General features: G+C 35.7%; 1 protein-coding gene across 3 annotated transcripts in view; it reads right to left on the bottom strand.

Moving 5' to 3' along the window:
* Positions 1-3051: 3051 nt before the first annotated feature.
* The window catches only part of LOC115229435 (uncharacterized protein DDB_G0283357-like), a 114445-nt gene continuing 101251 nt past the window's right edge, over positions 3052-16245 (bottom strand). For 2 of the 3 annotated variants that reach the window (XM_029799791.2, XM_029799798.2), the window contains 2 exons: positions 7761-7868; positions 3052-4239 (listed from right to left, as the gene is read on the bottom strand). In XM_029799791.2, coding sequence (XP_029655651.1) covers positions 4117-4239; positions 7761-7868 — 231 coding nt within the window. In that variant the 3' untranslated portion in view covers positions 3052-4116. The remainder of the gene's footprint in view (positions 4240-7760; positions 7869-16245) is intronic. The other variant, XR_005003710.1, reaches the window with a different exon arrangement.

Genomic DNA, 16245 nt, shown 5'->3' with positions numbered 1-16245 from the left:
ATTAAATATGCTGTAAAATGACATAGATAAATAAATAGTTTTAAAAATATATCAAAATGAAATAACAAATGTAAATCTGTAAACACAAAACACATTTTTTTTGTTTTTTTAATATTTTCTTCTTTTTCTGTTTTGAAGTTTTAGAGAAGGACAGCAGAACTGAAACTAATTATAAAAAATTTTAAATTACAAAGAAAGGAGGGAAAACATCAGGAAAAAACTGAGAATTTTGACACACAGAAACCCTAATGTTAACCAGGGACTCCAAGTTTAAAAATAATTACAACAATGAAACATGATAATTAATATCTGATATATGTGGGTGTGACTGTGGTAAGGAGGTTGCTTCCCAACCATATAGTTCTGGGTTCAGTCCCATTGCGTGGCATCTTCTACAAGTATCTTCTACTATAGCTCCAAGTTCTCCAAAGCCTGGAAACTAAAAGAAGCCCATCATATATATATATATATATATATATATATATATATATACATATACATATCCTTTATGATATTATATTGCACTTATTATATGTCTAACCATGGAGAAATACAACCTTGCTTGGAGACAGATGAGGGTTGGCGACAGGAAAGGCTTCCAGCCATGGAAAACCTGTCTCAATAAATTCTATTATTAAGACCAAATTCCATCTCGATGTCATCACTGAATGATTTCACAGTATGTAGTAGTCCTTCAAGCTCATTATCGTCTTTGCCATAGAGTTTTAAGTCATCCATATAAAATAGATGACTTATTTTCTTATTGCCAATTTTATATCCATACTCTGTACTGTTAAGTTCACTTGTAAGGAGTATTAAGGCTATGCAGAAAATTAAAGGTGAAAGTGAGTCACCTTCGAAAATGCTGCAATTGATATTAATATTTTTTGTGGTCAGTACTCCATAAGAGTGGTATAATTGGAGATTTGTATTCCACTTTGACATGTACTTCAGGAAGTTTGAAATCATAAGAGAAATTTTGAAGATATCCAGCAATTTCAAGATCCATGAATGCGGTATGCTGTCAAAGGCCTTTTTATAATCAATTCAAACAGAACTGAGATTTCTGCGTTTGTTATAGCAGTTCCCAAGGATCATGCGACTGATTAAAAGTTGCTCTTTGCATCCATATGAGTCTCATCAGCACCCTTTTTGTTCAGTGGGGAAAATATCATTCTGTTCCATAAATTTGTATGTTTTCCCCACAAGGATGGATGTTAAAATTTTATACATAGTAGATAGACATGTTATGGACCGATAGTTTTGGGGAAATTTGATTTCATTGGAAGTAGTTAAGTAATACCTCTTGCTAACCAATCACGCGTTTCCGTAGAATCTCTCATAATTTCATTGAATAACTGAGATAACATTTTATGTGTGCATGGGAGTGAGGTGAGCCAGAAATTTGGCACCCTATCATTACCATGGGATTTCCACAGCTGAGCCTCCATGAGTGTCATCCTTAGGTCTGCTATTGTTATGTCTTCCCATGCTTGTTCTGTTAAGTTTTGGTAGGATCCTTTTGTGCATCTAATCCAGTCTGCATTTTCATTGTAAGTCTTTTCATCACCCCAAATATTTTTCCAAAAGTTTTCAATTTCTTCCATGACTGGTGGGGGTTTCAACAGTTATTTTCTCCTTCCCTATTGTTTCTCTTCTCAAATCTTCGTATTCTTTGAGCTTTTGATCAAACTTTTTGTTGCAGTATTTCTTTTGCTGAAAGCAGTTCCCTTGGTGAGAATCTATGTTTTTTCTTCATCTTTCTTCTTTTTACACCGTTTTTATTATTTACTATTATTATTATGATAATGATGATGATAATGATGATGATGGTGATGATGATGATGATGATGATGATGTTGATGATGAAAGATTTTATCAAACCGTGGAGGAATATAGCAGTGCTATGAAAACTTGGCCTTGTGTAAGGTGAAAAGTTGATTACACTGGCCCCAAGGGCTTGATTACTCTTTACTCTTTTACTTGTTTCAGTCATTTGACTGCGGCCATGCTGGAGCACCACCTTTTAGTACTTATTCTATCGGTCTCTTTTTGCCGAACCGCTAAGTGACGGGGACGTAAACACATCAGCATCGGTTGTCAAGCAATGCTAGGGGGACAAACACAGACACACAAACATATACATATATATACATATATACGACAGGCTTCTTTCAGTTTCCGTCTACCAAATCCACTCACAAGGCATTGGTCAGCCCGGGGCTATAGCAGAAGACACTTGCCCAAGATGCCACGCAGTGGGACTGAACCCGCAACCGTGTGGTTGGTTAGCAAGCTACTTACCACACAGCCACTCCTGCGCCTATGATTAGTAATTTATTTTATCGACTTTCCAATGATGAAAGGCAAATTTAACTTTGTCAGGATTTGAACTCCGAACATATAAGGCCATGACTAAATATCACAAGATGGTTTGCCTCATGATTTGATGATTCTGCTAGATCAGTACTTTCATAATAATTTTTCTAGCATAAGTATATCATCATCATCATCATCATCATCATCATCATCATCATCATCATCATCGTTTAACGTCCGTTTTCCATGCTTGCATGGGTTGGATGGTTTGACCAGGGTTTTGGAAGCCAGGAGGCTGCACCAGGCTCCAGTCTGATCAGGCAGTGTTTCTACAGCTGGATGCCCTTCCTAATGCCAACCACTCCGTGAGTGTAGTGGGTGCTTTTTACGTACCACCGGCACAAGGGCCAGAGGAGGCTGGCAAACGGCCATGATCGGTTGGTGCTTTTACCTGTCACCGACATGGACGCCAGTCAGGCGGTGCTGGCATCAGCCACATCCGGACGGTGTTTTTAACGTGTCCCCGGCACGGGTATCTTAACTACAATTTCCATTTGATTTTTATTTTGATGTTGGTGTTGACGTACTTGACTCAATAGGTCTCCTCAAGAACAGCGGGTCACTCTACGATCCAAGGTTAGCACAGCAGGCCATCCTGCAAGCCATGAACTCACTTCATTTGTTGGGTCTTCACAGTCACAGCATATCTCAGAGGTCGTCCAGAATTTAATATTTTTTTGAAAGGGAAGGAGAGAGGCTAGTCGATTATATTAATCCAGTTCTTAAGTGGTACTTTATTTTTATCACCTATCCAACCACCCCCAAAATAAGAAAAGGTAAAGATGACTTTGGAAGGGTTTGAACCTTAATTTTAAGAGCTGAAAGAAATGTTGCAAGGCATTTTTCTGATGCCTTAATGATCATGCAAAGATAATAATTAATAATAATTTTTAATCTATGCACAAGGCCACAAATTTTTGTGAGTGAGAATTTAGTTTATTAAATCAACATTAGGGCTTTATTTATCACCCCCACCCCAAATAAAAGGCAATGTAGCCTTTAATGGGATTTGAACTTCCATTAAAATGTAAAGAGTCAGAACAAACACACCACAATACACTTTGACCATTGATTTTAATGATTCAGCCAAATAATAATGGTTTCTTATTGAGGCACAAGGACACAGATATTTGGAAGAAAGGAGCAGTCAACTGAATCAATCACAGTACTTCACCAGTATTTATATTGCTGAATATACCACCCTCTGGAAAGATGAAACAATACAGTTGTTCTCAGTGGCCTTGAACTCGGAACACAATACATACATCAAAAAATTTAATATGATACTGAACAGAGTCTACCACCAATCACTTTTTTCAAAAATGGTTTCAAATTTTGGCACAAGGCCAGCAATTTCAGGGAAGGGGTTAAGTCAATTACATCGACCCCAGTGCTTGACTGGTACTTAATTTATTGACGACAGATGACAGACGAAAATGCTGTTAAGCATTTTGCCTGGCATGCTAACATTTTTCAATAAAAATAACTTCAATTTAGACTATAAAGAAATATGCCATAAGGCATTTCACTCTGTCAGTCTATCGTTTAGAAATATGCCATAAGGCATTTCACTCTGTCAGTCTATCGTTTATGCCAATGAAGATAAAGATAAATAAAAACACAATGTGGAGATTGTGAAGATAGAATACACCAAGAGGACCTTTAACTTCCAAATTCTGGTTAAAGGTTTTGAAGAGATTACAGGTGAGCAAAAACTCAGTAGAATTGTCTGTGTTTTCACATGAAAGTGGTATCATCCAAATTGGGTTTGTTCTGAGATCGGGATTCAAAGAGTTCTCTAATCAAGGCAGATTTTTCTTGCTCAAGCAGTGTTATTTTATCACATTTTGTTGAAATCTCCTGTAAAATAAATGAATGAATTAATTAATTAATACACACACACACACACACAAAAGTACATACATGGATATCCCTCCTAATGCCAACCACTTTACAGAGTATATTGGATGCTATTTTGTATGCCCCCCCCCCCCCCACCGTACTAGTAAGGTCGCCATGTGGCTTGCAAGACGAAAATCTTCTTTGACTGAGTTAGGCTACAGTAGAAAGGGAGTTGGTATTATGTTAAACCATGAGATGATTAAAGTATGAAAGAAGATAAAAAGAGAAGAGGTCTTGTGCTATAGAGGAGTTACATAGCTACTCACATTATAGAAGAATAGATAGAAGTAATGGGGATGGAGTTGGGAAGAGAGATAAAATAATGCCAATTCCACGTAAAAAGCACCCAGTACATTCAGTAAAGTGGTTGGCATAAAGAAGGGCATTTAGCTGTAGAAACCAAACCAAAATAGACTATGGAACCTAGTGCAGCCCCTAGCCTGGCCAGCTCCTGTCAAACCATCCAACCCATGCCAGCATGGAAAACAGGTGTTAAATGATGATGATGAAAACAAGGTGTCAGAGTGGACTCTCAAGGTACAAGAAGGTGAGTAGAAGTGATTGGAAACAAAAGAACAGCATGTGGGTACAAGAGTGAGAAAAGAGTAGAGACAGGAAACAGGTGAGGGGACGATATAATGAATAAAAAACAAGGTTCAGTAGTGGTTAATGATGACTATATATTGGTGGAATGGTAAGGAAGAGTAGGTGATGACTGTAAAAATTGGGTAGAGCTGAAGGGTGCATGTAGTGAATGTTAGATGAACAGCAGAGGGGTGGATGACAATACATATGATTTGGGAGGAAAAAAGGGAACAGTAAGTGATGACTGACTGTACACATACACATTTTAAGAACCATTTAAATAAAGAAAAATACTCCCATAAGGGACAGAGTGAACTGACAAAGGATCAGCAAATGTGAATGGGCTGCTATGAGAAGGGTACTGAGTGTTTAGAGGGATCAACATTTTTCTTTGAAACACAATATTCAAACTAGGTGCAATACTTATACTTTAAACACATGTTTTAAAAATCTGTCAAGATTAGAATATAAATAGAACACTGTGTTTTCAGCAAGCATAAGCATGACACACCAAGATCCAATAAAATTTTATTATAGAAACTCATGCCCTCTTTAGTAATTTCCACTAAAATTTAACATAGGACGCACTAGTCCATGTGAATATTTAAAAAGAGAAAATCATAGCCTGGATGGGATAATAAACCACAGTGCAAAATTAATAACTGTTTGATTAAAATAACCTGTCTTTGTGTAGGTGTGTGCGCGCATGCATGCATGCGTGTGTGTGTGTTTTCTCCTTCTTCCAAAGCAGGAAGAGACAGCATTGAATAATAACAATAAACATCAGAGATAGTCTTCTAATTGGATGATTTCATTGTTGAATTTGTAAGCTTTCCTATTGCAGGGAGTAGGGTAATGTTGCAATAAGTGAGCAAACTTACTGTAATAAATCATTCAACTATGAAGAAGGAGTGTCATTTTTTACTTTTTCTTTTATAGACAATGTGAAAAAGGAAGACTACATTAATATGTTATTATGTTTATGTATTTATTTTGCAAAATTCCTGATGTGAAATCATGTGTTGAAACAGATATTGTTATATTTGGGGATGGTCATTCTTTTGTCAATTAATAACATGCACTATGTACTTGATCTTTACTTCAGCTTTATTATTATTATTATTATTCAGTAGTTTTATTTTTTATAGCGTGCTTTCACTTCACTACCGAGCGCAGCTCTGTGTGCCTTGGGTATGTGCTGTGATTTGTTGTGATGTTCTGATGGTTATTGTATGGAAAGTGTTCTGCGTAGGATGTGTGCAGTGCCTAGTAGTGCAATTTTCTGTATGTTATATGTGTTTGTAAGTCCTGGTGTTTTTGTTATGTATTTGTCTGAATATTTTTTTATCATGCCTAATGCACCTACTATGATAGGAATTGTTTCTGTTTTTAGATTCCACATTCTGGTTACCTCCATTTCCAGGTCTTTGTATTTTGAAAGTTTCTCCATTTCTTTTAGAGACACGTTGTCATCTGCCGGTATTGATACATCAATTAGAAAGCATTTTTTTCCTTCATGATCTCTGACAACTATATCTGGTCTGTTGGCCTTATTATTATTATTATTATTATTATTATTATTATTATTATTTTAGTGTCCTTTGCCTTGGTCTTTTGTCATACATCCAGTGACCTCTTCAGTGACTCTTCATTCCATGTGTCTCCTCTTGTTCTGTTTAGTCCATTCTCAGACAATGGACTAATCAGAACAGGAGGAGACACATGGGATAAAGAGTTGCTGAAGAGGTCAAAGGATGTGTGGCGGTAGATTTCATACAAAAGACACTAAAATAATAATAATAATATAATAATAATAATAAAGCTGAAGTAAAGATCAAGTACATAGTGCATGTGATTAATAGACAAAAGAATGACCATCCCCAAATATAACAATAATATGTTTTTGTTTGTTTTTTTCAATTATGGAAATAACCCACCATTCTAAACTCACATTCTCTGTCTCTTCATCAGCATCATCTTTTAATGTCCATTCTCCATGCTGGCATAGCTTGACAGGAGCTGACCAGCTGGGGAGGCGCCTGGGTTCCATTTTTCTGTTGTGGCATGGTTTCTATGGTTGGATGCCCTTCTAATGTCAACCACTTTACAGAGTATACTGGGTGCTTTTACATGTCACCAGCATGGTTACTTTTACGTGGCACCAGTATGGGTGTTTTCTATGCTGTACTGGCACCTTCTACATGGCACCGAGAGAGGTGCCTTCTACGTGGCACTGGCACAGTCCACATTTTATGAATTATTAAAAATCTGAACAGAGTATACATCTGTTCTCTAATCATATTTTAGGCAGGTATAAATTTGAAGCTTCTTTTCATTTTCTGAAGCTCTTTATTAAAACACAGAGAAACATTTCTTTCTTTCTTTCCTTCTTTCTTTCTTTGATTTCTCTCCCCATCAAACACATCTATTATCTCTAGCATGAACCAACAAGAGAACTTCTATGTGATCACTCAAAATACTAGAAATAACATCCATATCTCCCTCAAACCACAATACTTGAAAATAAAAAGGAAATGATAAAGCTGAAATGCCTTTGATAGCAGATATGTAAAATCAAAGAAAAATTGGGACAACTATATTTTATATATACATATATATTCTCTCCTCCCACCTCTCTCACCCTCTTATTCTCTCCAACACAGTTGCAGAAATAGAGACACACATACAAACCACAAAGTTAATAAATATCATGTAAATAAGTTATGTATTCTTCATAGCCATTAAACCAAAACATTTAGGTTTGCCACAGTTTTATATAAAACAAGACATACTCAACTATAAATTAAAGGAAGGTCTAAACCAGATTAATGAGCTCAATCAAATGTCTGCTTTTGAAACCCATTTAAATACATGTTCATAGTATAGATACTTGCCTGTGTCAGTTGTCTGTTTTGTTCTTTCAGCATCTTCATACGACCTTCCTCTGATGGAATTGTCTGTCCAATATTACTAACAGCTAGATTCATGTGTAGCGGGAAGCCCTGAAATATAATTTGGGAAATAAAAGAAATAAAAGAAATCATCAGGCATAGCTGTGTGGTAAGAAGTTCACTTCCCAACCATATGATTCCAGGTTCAGTCCCACTGTGTGGCAACTTGGACAAGTTTCTTGTACTATAGCCTCAAGCGGAAAAAAACCTTGTGAGCAGATTCAGTAGATGGAAAGTGAGGGAAGCCTGTCATGTATATACATATATATATATGTATATATATATATATACATATACATATATAATAGCTTCTGTTACCTAGGTGACCAAGTCAGTAGGGGGGGGGGCTCTGAGAGCAAGAACAAGAATGGGTTCAGAGATCTCCAACTTCTGTTGATAACAAAAGGCCTCTCCCACAGAATGAAAGGCAGATTGTATGATTCTTGTGTGCAAACAGCCATGCTACATACCAGTGAAACATGGGCTGTAACTACAGAGGACATGTGTAGGCTTGAAAGAAATGAAGTTAGTATGCTTCGCTGGATGTGCAGTGTTTGTGTGCAAATGTCTTGAGAGAAAAGTTGGACATAAGAGGCATCAGATGTGGTGAGCACTGGTATGGTCATGTGATGCATATGAATGTGGACAGCTGTGTGAAGAAGTTCCGATCTCTACCAGTGAAAGGATGGAAGTGGGAGACCCAGGAAGACATGGGACAAGATGGTGAAGCATGATCTTCGAATGTTGGGCCTCATGGAGGCAATGACTTGTGACCGAGATCTTTGGCAATATGCTATGGTTGAGAAGACCCATCAAGTCAAATGAAATCATAGTTGTGGCTATTGTCAGTGTCATGTAACTGGCACCTGTGCCGGCGGCACATAAAACGTTTTGTTATCTCTAGTTCCAGATCTTTATTTCTGGATCATTTATCCATATCTGTTACTGCTATGTATTCTTTCTTTTAAATGTCCTACTTTGAGTTCTTGTATGTTTTGGCTTTGAGAATTTATCTTCTTTAGTCAGCTGTTTTGTTAGGACCCAACATTATGTTTAAATCAGGATTATTTTCTTTCCAAATTTCATTAAGAGATTATTGTAGGAGCTTCATTTTAGGGAATTGATTGTATCGAATATATACTTGTAGAACACATTCGTATTCTTCTTGTGTCCATTTATACCATTTTATGTTTCATTTAGAATACATTAATTATATGAGTTACAGACAAACAATTTACAAATAAATTACTGTACATCTTATACAGTTATTTTTCAACATTTTCATCATTTCTTCAGTTTGATTCATTGTTATTTAAACAAAGTTAATGGATATCTTTCAGAACATTCACATAGCTTACTTTGATGTTAAATGTCTATCAGTGTTCTTTCTGTGTTTTCTCTTTAGATCTCTCATGGTGTTCTCTCACTTAACATCATTCAGTAATCTCTAGTAACTGTTGCTGGTATTCTCTTACAGTATGAGTCTTTGCTCTTAACATTCTGAGTCCAAATCCTACCAAGGTCAACTTAGTACCGGGGTCAATTTAATCAACTATTTTCCTTCCAACAAAAATGTGCAGCTTTGTGAGTATGTTAGAAATTATTATTATTATTATTATTATTATTATTATTATTGTAGGTGAGGCATAGCTGTGGTTGAGAAGTTTACTTCCTAAACATGAACTCTTGGGTTCAGTCCCATTGCATAGCAGCTTGGGGAAATAACTTCTACTACAACCCTGGGCTAACCAAAGCCTTGAGGATGGATTTGAAAAAAAAAACCATCATGTGTGTGTGTGTGTGTGTGTGTGTGTGTGTGTGTGTGTGTGTGTGTGTGTGTGTGTGTGTGTGTGTGTGTGTGTGTGTGTGTGCATATGTGTTTCTGTGTACCTTTGTTTTGACATCATTGTTGTAAACAAGCATCACCATCACACAAGTGAGGTTGTTCATTTCTAGTCTTTGATGAAAATCAATGTCTGCTTATGTGGAACTATTATCCACCTTGCAAACAGGTGGGGCTGACAACAGGAAAGTCATCTGACTGTAGAAAACCTGCCTCAACAAATTCCATTTGACCCATGCCAGCACGGAAAAGTGAATATTCAATGATGATTATGGTGTTGTTGTTGTTGTTGTTATTAAATGAGCAGTGGAGTGGTAGAAAGAATTAAACACTATACTAATTGCAAATATTTAAGAGCTTTTAGTATTATCCTTCCTTGTTCTCATTTCAAATTCTACTAGTATCAAATTCACTTTTCTTTCAACTGGGACATTAAAATTAGTATTAGTTGCAATAAACTCAGTTCAAATTAATTAACTACAGGATTTCTCTAAGTATTTGTGGATGGACACAGAAATCATTACTATTATTATTATTACTAAGCTGACGAGCTGGCAGAATCATTGGATTAATGCAACCAACTAGTCCCCACTAGTGATCTCGGTCACTGGTCATTGCCTCCATGAGGCCCAACATTTGAAGATCATGCTTCACCACATTGTTGTCCCATGTCTTCCCGGGTCTCCCTCTTCCACAGCTTCCTTTCACTGGTAGAGATCGGAACTTCTTCACACAGCAGTCCACATTCATATGCATCACACGACCATACCAATGCACACCACATTTCTGTTTTTGTGCATGAAGTAGAAAAAGTTATTACTTTTACTATAGGTGGCAAACTGGCCAAATCGTTACCGTGTCAGGCAAAATGGTGAGCGGCATTTCATCCGCATTTACATTCTGAGTTCAAATTCTGCCAAGATCGCTTTGCCTTTCATCCTTTCAGGGTTGATAAAGTAAGTACCAGTTGAATATGAGGGTCAATGTAATCAACTAATCCCCTCCCCAAACTTGTTGGCCTTGTGCCAAAATTTGAAATCATTATTACAATTACCATAATACTATAGAGGAGCCATATGGCCTAATGGTTCAGATGTCGACGATATGATTAAAATGTTTGGGGTTTAATTCCTGGACCACATAATGTGTCTTTGAGCAAAGTCCTTCATTTCAAGTTGCTCCAATTTACTCAGTTGAAATTGAACGACAGCCAACTGTGAGTGCAGGCTCTCCCACCTTCTGATTGTCAAATCCTCAACATTCTATTGGATCAAGGTAAGGGTAAAGACCCCCTTCGGTCATGAATGACCATGGGATTGCACCTAGAAAGTTGGATATTTATATCAGCTTGTGACTACATAAACACCTAAAACATCAAAAGTGTAATACTTGCTACCAAATCATACTTGTTTGCAAGTAACACTTATGCTTTGCCATTACAATATATTTTTCTCTTATTATTAACGTTAAATTTTGTAAAGAAATAAATCATATTATTAAATTGACCTCAGAACCTTTTTTAATAGCATAGGAGTGGTCAAAACTAAATCAATTTAGAGTGAAATTTGAACTAGTGAAGGAATAAATTAGTTCATGTAAAATATCTGATAGAGCTTTCCACCAGCTGTACCAGCTGTACCATAAATAACAATTAAGAAACAATATCCATGACATTTTTACAAGCATTGATTTATCTTTTTTTTTTATTACTATTAGTTAATGTGAAAAGTGATTGTCATTGTAGCCTTTTTTTACCTTACTGGACAGGGCTCTATGAATAATTGACATTGACAATACAACCCATGGAGGTTCTAATATAGGGAAAGCGGGTAGTTAGAGAAATTCCTAGAATTGCAGTTCTAGGAGAGAAAAAATGGGAAATGCTTAATATGAAGTGAAGCCCTTCCATCTAGAAGTTGCATACTTGGTTTACTGAGAAATTAGCTCCACAGTACAGAAGCATTTGTATTCTTATAGGGATTATATCTAACTTAATGATCAAACCTGAGATTTTTAGGATGCAACAAGAAGAAAGATTAGACATTCATGTATTTATCCAAGGAATTAGCAGTGATAAGAAGTAAAATTAAAAAATCAAAATTGCATTGAAAACTTGAGTATAGAGAATCTTACTTTTTATGTTACATCATTCATAAATTTCTAGAATACTTAACCATTTTGAACTGTGAACTCAAACTCAAAATAAGCCTTGAAAATTCTCGTAAGTATATTTACCAAAATGATAACAGGTAACAACTTGAGATATTCCTTTCTATCTCTGATCAAATATATTAATTAACACTTTGATATATCATTAAAATTTGTTTTAGCAATCTACAAGGGGGTAACAAGTTTACCTGTATAATTCTCAAATTTATCTCTACTCCTTCTCCTAATTCTAGTTTCTTTCCTCTGTATGTAACATTATAACAGCCACAAAACTCAGTTTAGAGGGAAAAAAAAGGAAACAAAATCATTTTATATGTACAGCTAAAAATGCTTGATTGTAATCTAAAACTAATTCATATGTAAGCTGCAAATTTTCCCAACAGAATAATTGGTATATCAGGTACAATTGAATAATTAGCAGAGCTGAGGAATTAGTAAATTTAAGAGCTAATTAGAATGCTGTTCCTAATAGATTGAAACTTTGACATTTAAAATGCACAACTTTATTAGAATGTATATATAATAACAAAAATCAGTAACAAAAATAATAACAGCAACAACTTCCATAGATGTGATAAATTTTCCCAAAATTATAGAGTTGTGTGTAATTAAGTAATTAGTTGATATTGTCAGCAGAAATCACAATCATATTGCTCATTGAAAAGTGAAAACATCTAAATTATATGCAGTTCTGCATTTTCATGGCATGCAAGGTATGCACATATGCATGCATATCTGTATTATTAGGATTCAGGTTAAACCATTATAACTCACTCACTCTGGCAACAACAATCTTGTGTTAATATAGAGAAAAAAATGTGCTGCAGTAGTCCTGTAGTGGGGAATATGATATCGTTTACTATTATGATATTAAGGGTTTGTTAAATGCAATGGGATGTTGATGTAAATTCGATGAATGACTTTTCAGACATAGTCCAAGAGTTAGTTTAAAATGTATTTTGATGAGTTAAGGAAACGATTTTTGTTTCTGTCCTGATTGGCTACTCAGTACATTTAGAAGAAACGTATGAAGGTATGAAATATAAATAGCACATCTACAATAAACACAATTGAATGATTTGTGGAAATATGAAAGTGATTTCAGTGCTACAAGGCAAACAAAGCAGTCACAGCATGACTATATATATATAATAAAAAATACCAATTTTAAAAAAATGTTTATAAATGTGTATAGGCATAGGAGTGGTTGTGTGGTAAGTAGCTTGCTTACGAACCACATGGTTCTGGGTTTATTACCACTGCATGACACCTTGGGCAAGTGTCTTCTACTATAGCCTCGGGCCGACTAAAGCCTTGTGAGTGGATTTGGTAGATGGAAACTGAAAGAAGCCCGTCGTATGTATGTATATATATGTGTATGTGTGTTTGTACCCCCCAACATCGCTTGACAACCGATGCTGGTGTGTTTACATCCCCATAACGTAGCGGTTCGGCAAAAGAGACCGATAGAATAAGTACTAGGCTTACAAAGAATAAGTCAGTTTGCTCAACTAAAGGCGGTGCTCCAGCATGGCCACAGTCAAATGACTGAAACAAGTAAAAGAGTAAAGAGTAAATATAATTAAATAGTCATAGAATTAGAATCTAAACAAAGGAGAAAAGGGGCTAGAACTTCTAATAAAACAACTAAAATGTCTCTACTAATTATTATACCTACTAATTATTATAACTACAACTTTTGCTTTATCTGATATATGCATACCATACATACTACATTGCTAAAATTTGAAAATGTGTTTCTGAAAAACTTGAAATGGTACACAAATTCTGAAATAAAATTTGAAAACAACACCCATAGTTTAGTTACAAAAGATACTTTGCATAAAAAAAGCCAATAGATCTTTATTCAAAATGCACTCTAGTGTTACCAATTTTTTGTTTATGTCACTTATTTTATTTACTATGTTGATCTATTTGCTTCACTTCATCCAGACAAAAGCTAGGTATTTCTGCTGCTTAATGGCTGAGCAGTTGGCTTTAGCTAAAGTACTAAACTTCCACTAAAATAATTTTATCTGCAAAGAACCAATTAAAAATATATACAACAAAAAAATATTTTCTGTAATATGTCTGGAAAAAAAAACAAACTGACAAACTCTGAAATGAACTCGAAATAGGACAAAACTTTAATATGATACTTTTTTACTTGTTTCAGTCATTTGACTGTGGCCATGCTGGAGCACTGCCTTTAGTCGAGCAAATCAACCCCAGGACTTATTCTTTGTAAGCCTAGTATTTATTCTATTGTACTCTTTTGCCAAACCACTAAGTTAATGGGAACATAAACACACCAGCATCGGTTGTCAAGCAATGTTGGGGGGACAAACACAAACACACAAGCATATACACACACATAAATACATACATACATATATATATATATATATATATATATATATATATATATATATATATACAACAGGCATTTTTCAGTTTCTGTCTACCAAATCCACTCACAAGGTTTTGGTCAGCCTGAGGCTATAGTAGAAGACACTTGCCCCAAGGTGCTGCGCAGTGGGACTGAACCCGGAACCATGTGGTTCGTAAGCAAGCTACTTACCACACAGCCACTCTTATGCCTATGATGTTGTTTTATACTTACAGACTTTCCTCAGTCACAGAATGAATCAGTTGGGCATGACTGTTTTAATGCTAGTGATTTGACACACTGAACTTATTCTGGTGACAGTATCTTTTGGCACTGCAGACAAACATGCACACACACAGAAATATATACACACAGAGACAGAAAGTGAGAGAGAGAAAGAGATGCGACAATTTATTAATTGATCACGACTGACATAAACACATTCCATTTCCTCAAAACACAAAGAGAAATATGCTCACACATGTAAACAGAGAAAGAGAGAAAACAAGAGACACATTCCGTTGTGTCTGGGGAGAGTCGTTTTCTTTTTGTGCCTTATAATGTTACATACTCACTGGTAAAATTTCCACTTATTTCTTATTTTTATTTTCCTAAAATTTTCATTGCGTCTTGCAACCTTTTCAATAGTCTTATAAGGCACAAAAAGAAAATGACTCTCCCCAGACAGAACAGAATATGCTTCAACACACGAACTCATATAAAGAATCTTGCAAACCAGTGTAGGACTGAACCCAAAATCATATGGCTGGGAAGCAGACTTCTTACCACATGGCCATGCTTGTGCTTATTTTATATCATATTTTGTGGATAATTGTTTCTATGGTTACAGGTTAGCCATGGGTTGATCACTGGCTCATTGCATTTATGATAGTAATTACGACAAAGGAAGTCTGTATGACTTGAGAAGAAACAAATATTACATTTTAGTTTGAAAGCTCCACTTTATCAGTTCTTTTCCCATCCTCATGTTTCATTAACTCTAGAAGCATATTTGATGCTAGATATATCTTATACTAATACTAGACATTTTTGTCTATTTTTGTCATTTATTTATGTATGTGTGTTTGAAGAGAGAGAAAGAGAGAGAGAGAGAAGGTGTGTGTGTGTGTGTGTGTGTGTGTGTGCGTACGTGCACATATCTGTATGAGTAAGAGTTAAGGGGAGAAGAATTTAATGAGGGGAAAAAAGAAAGGATATGTGAAAGCAAAATGGTAATGGTAAAAGTATAAGGACACAAAGACAGGAAGGAAGAAAATGTTTGATAAAAATCAAATAATGGTACGTGCAAACACATACACAGATAGACAGACAGACAGATAGATAGATAGACAGATAGAGAGAGAGAGAGAAAGAGAGAGAGAGAGAGAGAGAGAGAGAGAGAGAGAGAGAGAGAGAGAGAGAGAGAGCTAACAGTTAGAACTAATTGATTGACATATCAGGTCGAGTATGAAATGTCACATTTGTTATACGATGCTAATTGATAAATAAGGTATACTTTTATTAATAATGTAATGTAATGTAATTAACATCAGTGAAAAATAGCTGCTCATTACAAAGAAAATGATTAGTGTTGGTCTCTAGGTGAGGCCTTCTTACACACAAACATATGCATGCATGCGCATACATAAGAACACACACATGCATGCATGCAAACACACACACACACATACATACACAAACACACATCCTTGAGACTGTAATCAAAACACATCAGGATAGGGAAACACCAGGAAGGGACTTAATTGCTGAAGACTAGAACAAAAAGACTGAACTTTTGTCAGCGGTATCTGATTGACCTTTACCAGCAAGCTTTTAGTAGAAACATAGACATACCAAGCTGGTTAGCACCAGCAGAAACAAAACTGACACCCCAAAACAATAAAATTCATCAGACAATTAAGTATTGGCCAACTGGATGCCAGAATAGCATATAAAATGTATAAAGCCTGTCTGATCCTGTTCTTCCTGTTAGTAATAATCCTTTCTACTAATTTTGTTGAAAGGGG

This window comes from Octopus sinensis, linkage group LG2 (assembly GCF_006345805.1).
Source record: "Octopus sinensis linkage group LG2, ASM634580v1, whole genome shotgun sequence".
NCBI classification, from domain to species: Eukaryota; Metazoa; Mollusca; class Cephalopoda; order Octopoda; family Octopodidae; genus Octopus; species Octopus sinensis.
The sequence above is the reverse complement of the archived record's forward strand: the minus strand, read 5'-3'. Positions and strand labels throughout refer to the sequence as shown.